General features: G+C 37.2%; 1 protein-coding gene across 5 annotated transcripts; it reads left to right on the top strand.

The window, feature by feature from the left end:
- Positions 1–471: 471 nt before the first annotated feature.
- Positions 472–13,042, top strand: trafd1 (TRAF-type zinc finger domain containing 1). Of its 5 annotated transcripts, none has more exons than XM_085425579.1 (12): positions 472–549; positions 1,359–1,407; positions 1,509–1,644; positions 3,114–3,167; positions 3,265–3,688; positions 4,243–4,518; positions 4,593–4,657; positions 6,826–7,086; positions 7,260–7,398; positions 8,181–8,391; positions 8,587–8,644; positions 10,692–13,042. In XM_085425579.1, the coding sequence occupies exons 2-12, from the start codon at positions 1,373–1,375 to the stop codon at positions 10,728–10,730; spliced, it is 1,698 nt and encodes a 565-aa protein (XP_085281705.1). In that variant the 5' UTR covers positions 472–549; positions 1,359–1,372; the 3' UTR covers positions 10,731–13,042. The 5 variants fall into 5 exon arrangements, with proteins under 5 accessions (XP_085281705.1, XP_085281702.1, XP_085281706.1 ...); XM_085425576.1 differs by lacking the exon at positions 472–549 and adding an exon at positions 634–728; XM_085425580.1 differs by lacking the exon at positions 472–549 and adding an exon at positions 647–1,078 and having other exon boundaries at positions 8,184–8,391.
- The last annotated feature ends 221 nt before the right edge of the window (positions 13,043–13,263 follow it).

Genomic DNA, 13,263 nt, shown 5'->3' with positions numbered 1-13,263 from the left:
AACTGACATCCATTGAGTTTAACTGACTTAATTTTATAACGTTTTGACTGAACTTTGGCTTTATGTGATTGAGTAGTGTATGATAGTATCCAGGCTATGAATCTAAATGGGACTAAAGCTGGTAATTTGTTTGCGATCGCCACTAAATTGTAGACTTAAAATTCTAATAGTTTTAAAGATGGTAATCATTATTGTTATTTAATTTGAAACTATTATTTTTCTGGTTTTAAAAAAAGAAAACTGATTAACGACAATCATGTTTTGAAATGATAGGTTTAAATATCTAGCTAAATATACAATAAAATGTGCACTAAACCATTAAATGTGTAAGATTTCGGAGAAATAGGATAGAAAAAATAAAAATAAGTAGATTTACCCGAGACGTTTTCAGCCATTGCACGGTCCTCCTGTCAACCAATCAGAGATCAGTCTGGCGAGATAAGTGAAGCTTTTGTGCCCTGAGTTGAGACTTACAGTTAACTTTGACCCTTAACTGCTTCAACGTAAGTGGGTCCAGACCCCAAAATATAGAGCCTGCCATTCCGTTCGGTAGGTGTATTCTGGTTGCAATTTTATAAATTGTGACGAGACGCTTTGGTTTGGTTGAGTCATAAACTGCCTGACGAACTCCGCGTTGGGTGTCAATCTAAACCAGCTCAAGAAGGAAATAGCGAACTGTTTTTCTGGCTAGTTGTCGTCAAGTAGTTATCTGTCGTCTGTGAGTTTGGGTGAATATCATTGACTGATAAGCGCTAGCGTTAAATCGGTTGATTTGGCTTTACTTCTAACGGTCGGCAGAAACTATCTAAAGGGGGGGAAACGATGTTACATTAGCTTCTTGGCTTAGTAGCCTCTTCGTATGCGCTTATAAAGTTAGTTAGCTAGCGTTAACTTTGCGGCGATACCTAGTCGTGTATTCAATACGGGGTTATATATCTAGCAAAATAATAAGGAGCTAGCACAGTAAAACGTTTCGAGGTATTTCAAATATGCTTGTTAGTTATTACTGAGGAGGAATTTCCTTGCTAATTCAGGCCATCGTTGTCAGCTAACGTCAGCTACCTGCCTGAAACACCCGGTGAGCAAACCGAAAGTCCTGCTGCCAAGCAGTTTCAATGACTAACAACAGTGGCGGCCCATATAATGTCTGGGCCTATTTTAATAGAGCTCGATATAAAAAAAATATTATTGTCGCCCGATGTTCAAATGGCACCTTTTTCACGAATCATTCACACATATTCTTTAGCTTCAAACTGTAGCTCATATGAACGCCAAACTCACCAGAGAGCTGATTTAAATGTATCTTCCTCCTAACAACTTGCTGATTTGTTACTAACGTATTACTTTTCCCCCCACAGTCTTTGGTAAAATCATGGCAGATGAAAACACACAGTTCTGTGGCAATTGGTAGGTATAATATAATAGGTGGAATATTTTGCATCGCCCGATGAATATTTTTTATAGATTGACGTTATAAAAGGTTTCTTAATTTTCTTTGTCCCTTTAAGCAAACATGACATCCCTGAGGCCAATTTTACAACCCACGAGATTCACTGCAGAAGAAATATTTCTCTGTGTGATGTGTGCCAGGAGCCAGTACCCAGGTCAGACCTGCAGGATCACAAGCAGCAGGAACATACACAGGTAAGCCTGAAGAGGAGCGATGTAGACTTTCACATGATCTCTGCAATAGATAGATGTGTGCTCTCAGAGGTGGGGAATATATATATATATATATATATATATATATGTATATGTGTGTGTGTGTGTGTGTGTATATATGTATGTATATATATGTGTGTGTGTGTGTGTGTGTGTAAAGAGAGAGAGAGATGTTATGAAGTTCAGTTTTATTTATTTACTGACAGCTCACAACAACTTTCCTCTCAAGGTGCTTTGTACTGTAAGATAAAGACCCTACAATTTTAGAAAGAAACCGCTGTAATCACACGATCCCTGTTGGCAAGGACTTGGCGACAGTGGGAAGGAAAAACTCCCTGGTTACAGGAAGAAACCTTCACCCGATCCAGGCTCAAGGAGAGGCAGTCATAATCTGTAACCTGTAGGGGAAAGATGAGAGCGCAGAGAGAGCTAAGACAAAAGACACATTATGGATGTGAGACACAAACTTGATAACTGCTAAAGACAGCAGTATAAACACACAGGTCTGAGAAGACCTCATGCAGCCTAGGCCTATTGGTGCATAACAAAGGGAATGTTAGGCCTACCTGATTCATCCCTAACTATAAGGTGGATCAAAAAAGAAACTTTTAAGCCTAATATTAAAAATAGAGAGGGTCTGTCTCCTAAATCCGAACTCGGAGATGGTTCCATAGTTGCGGGGCCTGAAAGTTGAAGGTTTTGCCTCCCATTCTATGTTTGAAAACTCATGGAGACTGAAGTTAACTTGCAGTGCGAGATTAAAGTGCTCTGTTAGGATAATAATATATAAGGGATATAACGGGGCCTAATTATTCAAGACTTTGTATGTTGAAAGAAGCTTTGTAAATTCAATTCTGAATTTATGAAAACATTTATTTGCTGTAAATTGATTCCACCACCCATTTGATTTCACTGGATTCTCTTACTTTATGACTCATTTGGTGTTACTTAACAAAAGGAAAGGGCTTAAGGAAATGAAAGTTGGCTAACTTGAAATGAAGAAATAGAAACTCAGAAGGAAGATGGCTGACAGAGATGTAATTGTGCGCAGGACATCTTGTCAGAAGGGAATAATAATGATAAAACACACGGTGATACATAGTCACTGCTTTTTAAAATATTTTTATGTACATTTTGTGTTTCTCAGTTGCTGAAATATTGTGATACATCACAGATGATTTTTTTTTTTTTTTTTTTGTTGCAGTGGTTCTCAAACTTTTTCTGAACCTGGAAAAAAAGTTTCATCCTGCTCTCTACAAGTTTTATTAATGTGTAAAGTGTAAAAAGTTAAAGTTAAAAAATGTAAAAGTTAAATTCTTTTCAAGTGCAAGCTCTGTTAGTGTGTTTTTTTTGGGGTGGGGGGTTGTTGTTTTTTTCTTTATTTAAACCTTATTGGATTCTAAAGTGTCACAACAGTGATAATGTAATAAATCCTGTGCTTTTCATTTTAGATTACCTGCAAGTGTGGTTTGAAGATTGAGAAGAATAATTTGGATGCCCACCAGGTATTATTGGAAAGCCTTTCCATTCCTTATTTTTATAACTCTTAGCTTCGTTAATCTTCATTAAATCCTGCGTCTTCATGATGATTGTCTGTTGCAGAGCTCTGAATGCTCTCAGCGGCTGGTTCCATGCCAGTACTGCGAACTGGAGCTTGTCTTCAGTCAGTCCAAAGACCACGAGGATTATTGTGGAACGCGCACTGAGCCGTGTCCCTACTGCAAGTGCAATGTAATGCTGCGAGAACAAGCTACACATCCGGCCTTATGTGGAAGCCTCACACCGCCCCAAGAAAGAAACAACAGTAGGATGGGTCGAAGTCCAGGGGACCCTCAGTCAGGGGCATGGCTGGAAGCTCACTCTATTAGAAACCCCCTGAGAAGCCAAGAGAGAGGCCCGAAAAATAATAACGTCAGTGCAGCAGAGCAGCAGGTCTTTCCCCGACCTTCAGTTTATAATACTTCAAGGGGATTTCGGCCCTTAGGAGACTGGAGAAATATTTCACCACAGAATCCTTTCAGCAGCTGTGAGTGTTTTGATTGATACATTTTGAAACAGCAGCACACAAATGAATGCTCCAGAAATGTAACTAGCTGAAAAATTAAAATACTTTTATAAGGTGTTGTAGGTGCTTAAACTGAAAAATGTGTTATTTTACCCCATTGCTAGATAATTGCTAGGTATCATGATGATATCATCATAACGTGTGTTTTAGATCGGAAGCTTCAGGGGCCTAAGATGTACCTGTGTGCAAAATTTGGTTCCTCAACTCCTGATTGCGCGAGAGGACACACATACACAGACAGAACATACACAGCACTGTGTGTTTGTCTATATCAGCATAACCTCAGTGTTATTGGCAGTTTTCTTCAAAAACTTGTGAAATATTGCTCACACTTTAGGTCTCCTACTGTCATGTTTGTTTTTTAACTTTTACATTTTACCAAAAATAATTAAACAGACATTTATATTTTCTTTTACTCTACATTTTGCATAGAGATTAGAATGAATTTGCCATGCTGTTAAGTTATTTTCCTGAACTAATTATTATTATTATTTTTAAATATCTTGTACTTCCAGTGCTGGGGCAGAGTGATTTTCTGCACAGCAGAAGCGGCAGCACATGGGCACATACTGAGCACACTCTGGATGATGATTCATCTGGTCTGGACTACATGTTGGCTCTCAGCCTGCAGACTGAAGGAGACACAGGGGCCAGAGGTGTCGAGGGCAACGTGTGGAGTGGTATCTGGGATCACAAGATTGGAAAATCCAACACTTCTCTGTCCAACAACAACTATCCAGACTTCACTGTTGAATCGAGTACAAGTGCAGTGCAGGACCACGATCAAAAAGGTGAGTTAATGTTTGCTGGAAACATCAGGTTATTCGGATATCCATTTATTGATCATTTCAAATTGTTTCCCCAGATGCAATGCTGCCTTGTGAATTTTGCGAGGAGCTGTTTCCAGAAGACGACCTCATTTTACATCAGGTTTGAGATTGCCTTTGATTGGTGTTTCTTTGAGTCTCAGTGCTAACTCGATGTTACCACTCAGAGTTTTAGATGTCGGAAAGTTCCTTTAAATCGGCTGAGCTAAAACCTGAGTGGGGTCACAGAATACACGATGGACAAAAGCACTACAGTCACATGGTGCCTGAAAAGACTGCCGTGTGTCACAATTATACACTTAGACAATCGTTGCTTTGAATAATAATAAGGATCTTTTGCTGATTTTCTTCACGTCCAACATTTCTAAACGTTGTTTTACTTCCGCCTGTAATAAGGCATGGTGTAAGTTTAGAGGGGGCCAGTTTCAGCAAATGAAAATAAAAAGGAGCAGTTCATCCTCCCCAGACTTATCAAAGTAAAAGCTTATATTCATTTGCTTGCATTTTGGTGTTTATTGGCTGTATAATCAGTGAAACAAAAAATATTTAAAGTTGGTTCTTTGAGAACAAAACATATCAGTATTCATAGCAAATCTATGTCAAGTTGTCTTTGGAAGGAAAACACAAAGCATAAATCATCAAAGAACTCCTAGGAACTGTATTTCCAAGTAACATTAAACTGCTTTTATTCTCACAGAGTGGTGATGTTTAACCTAAAAAACTCGGTATAACTTTAAAATACTGCTTGCAACTAACTCCCCTGTAATTAAATGAAATTTCAATGCATTTTAATTTGAAATTACAATCTAATTATATTTACCCACTAATACCTAAAGGTAGGTACATGTGAATAAGGGGCTTACAAGTCAGGCTTTTACAGGAAACAAAGAAATAATTATACTGTAATTAAATTAAAGTAGCATGTAAATAATTTTACATATTGCATGAGTAAAACGATTTCGTACTTTGTGGTACACGGGCTGTATTATGGAGTGGATTAATGTTGCCTTTTTACGTCTTTATTTTATTTTTATTGTATTTTTTTACATCTATATTTAATATTCATTATGTTGACGTGCATTATGGATGCACAGCCACCCTCCTGTTAAAAGCTGACTTGCTGCCCCGTTATTCTAATGTGCCCAACCTTTTAAGCATTTGTAGGTAAATATAATCGCTTTTTTTTTTTTTTTTTTTTTTTTTTTTTTAAATAAAATTCATTGAAATGCCATTTAACTTCTGGGGAATTATGCTCTAAGTCGTGGGCTATTATAAAGTATTACCATTATAAACTATTAGCAAAAACTCCATTGTATTTCAGTGCAGAAGTCTTCACGCAGAAGCCCAAAACACCATAACACATAGGTGCACCTGTCCAGGTTTTCAAGATTCCTCCTATTGGTGGAGCTTCTCTGGTGGAAAATGCCACTTTCATCCTAGGTGGAAGCTTACCATTAGTGGAACGTCATTACAAACGATCATGTATTCCTTATAAAGTCCTGTTTTATTTTCTGATGATGGCTTGTGTGGTGAAATGCATTGGATTTCTTTTGTTTTGTTTTTTAGTTTGAACAGTTAGTTAGAATACAGGCGTTGTGAATTTTATTTAAAGAGACGGTGCCTTTGATGATTTTACCCTGTCAGTCAAGTTATTTTAAATAAGATATTGCCATTTTTGTTATAAATGTAAAATGTTTAATCACTAACTCGTTAATTTCTTTTTTTCTTTCTTTCTTTCTCTTTTTTTGACTAATGAACTTAGATATTTCTGATGGCGTCCACCCAGAGGCTACACCTTGAAACTAACCTTTATGCATATCTGACAGGAAATCATGAGATATTTCCTCTTAGAGAAACATTCATTTACTCAGTCTAAAAGACCTGCTTCAGCCTGCCAAGTAACTTCAGCTGACATTTTCAGATATTTTCCCTCTTTTGGTCTGAGTCCAGCCTCAGCTTTAGTTCATAACCTCTGTGTATTTCTGGTTCTCTTTCTAAGCCTTCTGCACACACTGCTTCCCTCTCAGTTGGCACTCTGTATTGTTAAATGACAAGTAATTGTGTGTGCTGCTCAGTGTAAAATGCTTAGATCCAGACTGATATCACACAGCGTGCAAACATTTGCATACCTTTGGTTTATCTTCGATTGTTCACAGTCCACTTAAACTCTATGCATGTTGGAGCACATGCCTTATTTCCATCTATATACATCCATAACATGACAACTTAACTTACGTAGGTTTCAACAGTGTCCACTTTTCTCTGTTTCAGACTGGATGCAGTCCTGCTTCGGCCTTTGCGTCTTTCAGCAAACAGCCCTCATCTCCACCTAAAGATGACAGGACCAGCTCCAGTACTTCAGGGCTGATGCACAGCCTTCCTGACACACTCGCTTCTAATATCCCCACCTTCCCGCGGTCAGTCTCCCCAGCGTCCTACAGTCCTCCAGCCAGTCCACTAGAGGGCGATGTGGTCATACCATGTGAATTTTGTGGAGTTGCTCTTGAAGAGGCTGTAGTCTTTCACCATCAGGTATTTCACTCGTCTAATTACCCAGCCAATACAAAACTCCCACTTCATGATGACTGTTAGGAACTCTGTGTTACCTTTTAAAATGTGTTCAACTACATGTGTATGTATTGGGGTTTTTTTTTAAAGTTTTATTTATTTTGTTTGTTTGTTTGTTTTGTTGTTCTTTAATACAGGACAAATGTGATATGCGGCCCCAGAGTGCTCACCCTCTGAATAACGTAACAAAAGCATCGATCAAAAAGCCACTAAGCCCTGGTAGAGAAGCCTTTGGGCTGCCGTCCCCAGAGTTTCAGAGGAGAATAAGGCACCAAGGTAAAATCTGACATTTATTCAGAAACCTGAAATATGGGAATAAATAACTGACTAATTCTGAGAAATCTAAATATGCCATTTGCAGTGATGTAGTAATATATGGAGACATTGTTTTTTATATGAGCAGAAATAATTTTGTAAGTCTGTGTTTCAACAGTGATTAAGCGATTTGACGCACTTGTGTTTAAATGACATTTAAAATGTCTTTGTTCTCATGGTTTAGTCACGTTTTGGCATTTTAACCTTTAACAAAAGCAGGGGAAAGTGTGTGTAAGTGTGGGGGGTGGGGGTGGGTGACAGACGGCAAATGGCCTGGGTGGACATAAATCTAGGCCACTGCATTAGCCTTCAGTATTTGGGTCACGAGCTCAGCCAGGTGAGCTGTAACAGCACATAAATCTAAAACAACTTTGTTCAGCAAACGAGCCTTCATCAGGGAGTTAAATGTGATCACAGCATGAGAATAAAATTGATTTAGATATTTTATGTTTATGTGTGTTTAATTGAGTTTTCGTTTGTACTTGTGGTTAGATAAAATCAGAATTAAAGAACTGTTCAATTCAGTTTAAAGAAACTACATACATAAAGCTAGAATACCTTTCATGCAGTATCAGCAAACACGTTTGTATAACTTGTTAAAGGTTTGTGTTGTTTGCATTTTATTTGGGTTACTAGATACTGTATATCCAGTTTTTCTTCTGTTGTATCTACATCTGCATTTGTTTTCATTTACACCTTTTCTTTTTTTTCTTTCTTTTTTTTTTAAATTCTCTTGTATATAGCAGACTTCTTGGATGAGGACTTTGCATTTGACAGGGAAACACCATCAGGGCAAAACCAAAGGGGATGGCAGAAAAGCTGCATCGGCCAACCGAATCAAAGGAAGGCATCAAACTTTGATGTTTCGCTTAAGAACAGACCTCAGCAGGGCGGAGAAGAAGAAGGGACTCACTTTTCTTTCTGTGACACAGACAAGAATGCATCTCTAAAGGGGTAAAATAATTATATGTGCAAATATTTTTTTAGCTTTACATGACTGTTGTTAGTTTTTAAAAAATTATTAAATATATACTTTTTGCTGCACTTTTAGTGATATTTTCCCTGTGACTCTTAACAAGTAGTAAAGAAAATAGATGAATGGACCTGATATGTTATTAATATTCTCATTTAAATGTATTTTTCCACCAGACTTCATTATCCAGAAAACAAAGAAGGAAGAGGTAACAGAAGGAATCAAGTATCAAAGGTACACAACTTTTAAAATCCCATTCACCTACATTGATATTTGTTTGCATGTTTGTAGGATCAGAGCATGTACATGGTGAAAAAGCAAAAAGTTAACCCAGGCAACACCAGCTAATTTTCCTGCTTGTTTTTTTGTTTGTTTGTTTGTTCCTCAATTGTTTTTGCCAAAACTTAAACTTTAAATTAATGACAGAGCAGTAGGATAAAGTTAACCTATTCAAAGTAACCTGTTAATAATAAAATAAAATGTAAAAAAAAAAAACAAAGCGAAAGCCGAAACTTTTTGTTTTGCAGGTGGCATAAAAAAGTAAAAGTAGAAAAAATTGAAGTTAAACCAAATAAGATGTTTCTGCTAATAATCCTAATTTGATTAACAATAAAAACACAGCACATTCATGCATAACGAGTGACGTACCTTGACAGTGTCTTTACCTTCCAAACAGTGCATACACTGTGCACAATCTCTACTGACATACATTCGGTGGTTTATAGTATAGCTCTGACCATAAAACCACAGCCTCTGTGCACCAGTCTGTGCACACTGTTCTTTACTTTAAACCAATCACAGCACAGGAATCTAACCTGTTTATCCTCCACTAACCTGCAGAGGATTTTCATGCAGCCTTTAAATAGCAGTTAGTCTACCTCAGTTTGCTTTGCAGCAAGTTTGACAATATGAAAAAAACATAATGTCACATGTACAGACCCAATATCTGATTTAAAAACATGAGGACTTACATGTAAGCTTTAAATTTACAGTTTATCAAATCCCACTAAGCAATTCTTACCTTTAGATTAACCTCTCTTCTTTCTCTCCTGTCCCCTTTCTTATCTTTCTCCATCTGGGAGTGAAATACAGCAGCTGGACCTTTAGCTGATGTTTGTTGAGCTGATTTAAAAACGCTGCATTTGTAATGACCTCACATTCCCTTAATGCTTACTCGTCTTCAGTATGGCTAGCTAGATGCTGAAGTACCTCAACAAACAACTGTAGGAAGGAAAAGCAAAGAGTAGTGAGAAAACAAAAACTATTCAAGTACAGATACCTGAAAATTGTACTTAAGTACAGTATTTGTACTTTGTTACTTTCCACCTCTGCCAATTAACATAATGTTTATTTTACTGGTCTGTACACTAAATCACCAGATTATTTCATCTCTTATCTTATTTGTGACAGTGTTGCATTTCACTGCTATGGTTTTTAGGTTCTTTATAGATTTTTAATCACCATTTTATCAGCACTATCTGATAGCATCTCTGATGACAGTAGACGACACTCGTAGGGATTATTTTGGACAGGAACAAAAGTCACATGAGGGGTGAAGCGCCCCTTTTTATGTGGGCACACAGCTTAACAGAGAAAGTTGATAACCACTCGTAATACCTGTTATCTCTGACTGGGGTTTAGGTTTTGTTAAACCAGCTAGCACAAAGAAAGAACTTTGTTCAACGCCCCTCTGTGAAACTTTCACAAGGAAAACATTGAGGATAGAGCAGGTCCAAAACAGCAGGTCATGGGAGCTCTTGGTAACATTTACTGAAAGTGGTCCAAGTCATAGCAACCAGTGAACCCAGCAACGGGGTCATGGGTGACAAAAACCTATTTATGTCTATGGTGCAGCTAGGCCATCACAAAAGAGCCATTACCGCACAAACTGCTCCAAATCATACTGCTAGCTTTGATAGATGGATCTCACGCTGCATCACAGCTGTTTGCAGTTCTGTCCAATGTGCACAAAAGGTGGACCTTACCCAGTAAAGTAAGGCCAGCACTATGCTAAAAAGAAGGTTTGATAGAAATGTAACTGCACACTGATGCAGACCATGTGCGCTCTTCATGGTGATCATAGGATGATGCAAATATAAATACAAGGATGTAATTATTACTATGAAATAAGTGAGATCATTAATTCTCTGCACACAGAACGAGTTAAAAAAAGAAGAAGAAAAGTTTGAAGACATTTGATCGCAGAATAACTGTATAATTAACGTGAGGGCCACACAGCATGATTTTAAAAGCATTTTCACTTTTTTTTTTTCAACTGCAGTTACCCAAGAAGCAAAATGAAGAGCAGGACGAAGAGTGAGAGCTGAGACTGGTGCAGAAATGGAATAACCAAATCTTCTACTCTTCTGCTTTTCGTGTAACTTTTTGCACTTTTTGAAACTTAATGAAACATATAGCTATCTGCTAAGTGCCTGTGAGAGTGTTTGGATTTTAAAGTTTATATCTTGAGGAATTTTACTCTTAGTATAAAAAAATAGAGTGCCCCTATTATGCTTCTTTGTAGCTTTGTAATTTTTATTTTGGGAGACTGCTACAGTAAGCTTACATGCCTTAATGTTCAAAACTACAATTTTCTCAAACTGTATACTTGTGAAATCTTCAAAAGCTCCCATTTAAGCTCCTCTCATTTTAAGAACCCCCGTTGCACAAAACCCTGCTCTGATTGGTCAGCTGGCATGAAAGCAAGGACAGCTCTGATTATATACTTAAGATAGTCCAGAATAGAGAGAATTTTGATTACTTCTAACTTTCTGTGATTAGTTTACATGTAAATATAAATGAAATCACAGCACAACCATTATCTCTTACTTATCTGAACCATCATGATGTGGCTGTTCTAACATCAAGATTATAGGAGTGCTGAACTCTGCCTCCTCAGATATCAGGGGTGCATGAAGACTCCTGCATACCGTCTTTCAGTCAGCAGAACATTGGGCATGCTTTGCTCTAAACTAAGATATTTTGGAATGAGCAGAAATGACTCTACTGTGAAAATCATGGCAGACTGTGAGGCAGCTGCTCGTTCTTTGTTTGAGGGAGTGCCAGTCTTGTGGCATTATAGGAGTGTGGTGCATAGCGATCTAGAATGAGTTCAGGAGCAGTGTTTTCTGGGGGTTGTAACTCCTTATGGACTTTATAACTTTGCAAACCTGCACAGAAAAGCTAAATAGTGTAGCCAGGGTAGCGTCACCTGTTCATTAGAGAAGTCCTGTTAGGAAGCCTCGAGCTGATCTTTAAAACTGCACACTCACTAGTTATCAATTTCTGATTGACAAGATGCTGACAGATGACTCCGGCAAGGAGCATAATTTATAAAATGAACTTCATGTTTTATCCAGTATGAGCTGAAGCTAGCTACTGAGCCCATAAATACTCCTCAGGGTAGGTATCCCGAGAGCCAAGGAGCCGAGGACCATTTTTCACATAGCCTACAACCAGAGGAGACTGACCGCTTAAAAGGATGCAGGCCTGAGGCATACCTGGAGGTTATGTCCATCATTCACATACAGATTATATGCATAACACACTAACGAATAGGGAAAGCCTACAAAGTATAATAGGGGCACTTAAGTCTGTTTGGTTTATTCATACATATTCTACTTTATATCAGATGTTTTATGGCTAACATGAAGCCTTCACTATAAATGCTAAGATGGACTTAATTTATACTGAATATAAGGTTGTTGGTTTTTTTTGCTTTTTTTTTAAGACCTTAAAAATCACATCTTGGTTTATGAAGAAAACTGTGTGTGTGTCAAGGGCAGTCACCCGACCCCAACAGTGTGCATTTGTTAGACTTTATATTTCGTTTGTTACTCGAGCCTATTATTATTACGTTTAATTTTTTTTAATTTTTTTTGTAACCACTATTTGCCGTTTCTTCGTCTTTCTATAACCTAAAGCACTTTGATAGATTTTACATTTAGTTTAAAGGGCTTGAGGAACAATTTTAATTTCTACATCTTTGACCAAGAGAAGATTTTTCGGTTCGATTGAACACTTGTCTTTTTATACTGTTAAACTTTTGTCTTTAATAATTTGTTTGTAACTACTCAGTAATGTTTTCATTTGTATTTAAATACCATCATATCTCGGATCATATAGAATTCATATAGAAAGCTTATAGAATTATATTTGTGGTGTTATAAGATGTTTTCTAATATTTTATGAAGTAGTGTTAAAAGTTTTGTATGTTTCTCCTCTAAGTAGTTAGGATAGATAGGATGTATTTTGTGTGTAACATAGGGCCTGCTCATATAATGAGATCTGCACATTTTGCCTTTGTGATCAAAATGCCCAAGTAGACAGCAGCTCATGAGCGAAATCACCTTGTGTGTTGTTTTTGTTGGATTTTAGGCTGACGTGCTGTTTAAGAACAGCTGTCTTGATGCTCTTTGTCTTGTGTAGTTATTAAAAGTTTTAAGGCGCACTTTGATAGTTTTGTGACTGGTGTTTGTATTTTCTTTTCCATATACATCACATGAATAAACCTGGTTGTAACAAAGTGGCAGAAAGACTAAAATATCTGCTCATGTTCTTCACTTAATCCACTGCTCATTTCTTTTCTACCGCCAACAGCGTGGCTAGGGAAGTGAAGTACTAGTGTCTCTAACAGTAAGAATACAGTATAAATGTTTTTATTTTAATAATATTTAAAATGTTAAATTTTAATATATATTCATTAAATGTAAAGTTAAATACCTGTATGTCAAGACTTATTTTGTTTTAATTTGGATGATTTTTGGGTTAAAGTGCATGAAAATCAGAAATCCAGAATCTCTGATTATTTATTTATTAATTATTTTACTTTAAGTTTGAGTAAATTGCTTTGC

This window comes from Rhamphochromis longiceps, linkage group LG12 (genome assembly GCF_057381845.1).
Source record: "Rhamphochromis longiceps isolate RC_006_pf linkage group LG12, R_longiceps_female_GT1.1, whole genome shotgun sequence".
Classification (NCBI taxonomy): Eukaryota; Metazoa; Chordata; class Actinopteri; order Cichliformes; family Cichlidae; genus Rhamphochromis; species Rhamphochromis longiceps.
Note: the sequence above shows the minus strand (reverse complement) of the source record. Positions and strands in the feature narration are given on the sequence as shown.

Bases quoted from the DNA above. Each gene is read 5' to 3' on its own strand.
- trafd1 (XM_085425579.1), top strand. From the start codon at position 1,373: ATGGCAGATGAAAACACACAGTTCTGTGGCAATTG. The intron at 3,689-4,242 runs GTGAGTGTTTTG...TTGTACTTCCAG, and splicing joins ACAGAATCCTTTCAGCAGCT to TGCTGGGGCAGAGTGATTTT. The intron at 8,645-10,691 runs GTACACAACTTT...TTTCAACTGCAG, and splicing joins GAAGGAATCAAGTATCAAAG to TTACCCAAGAAGCAAAATGA.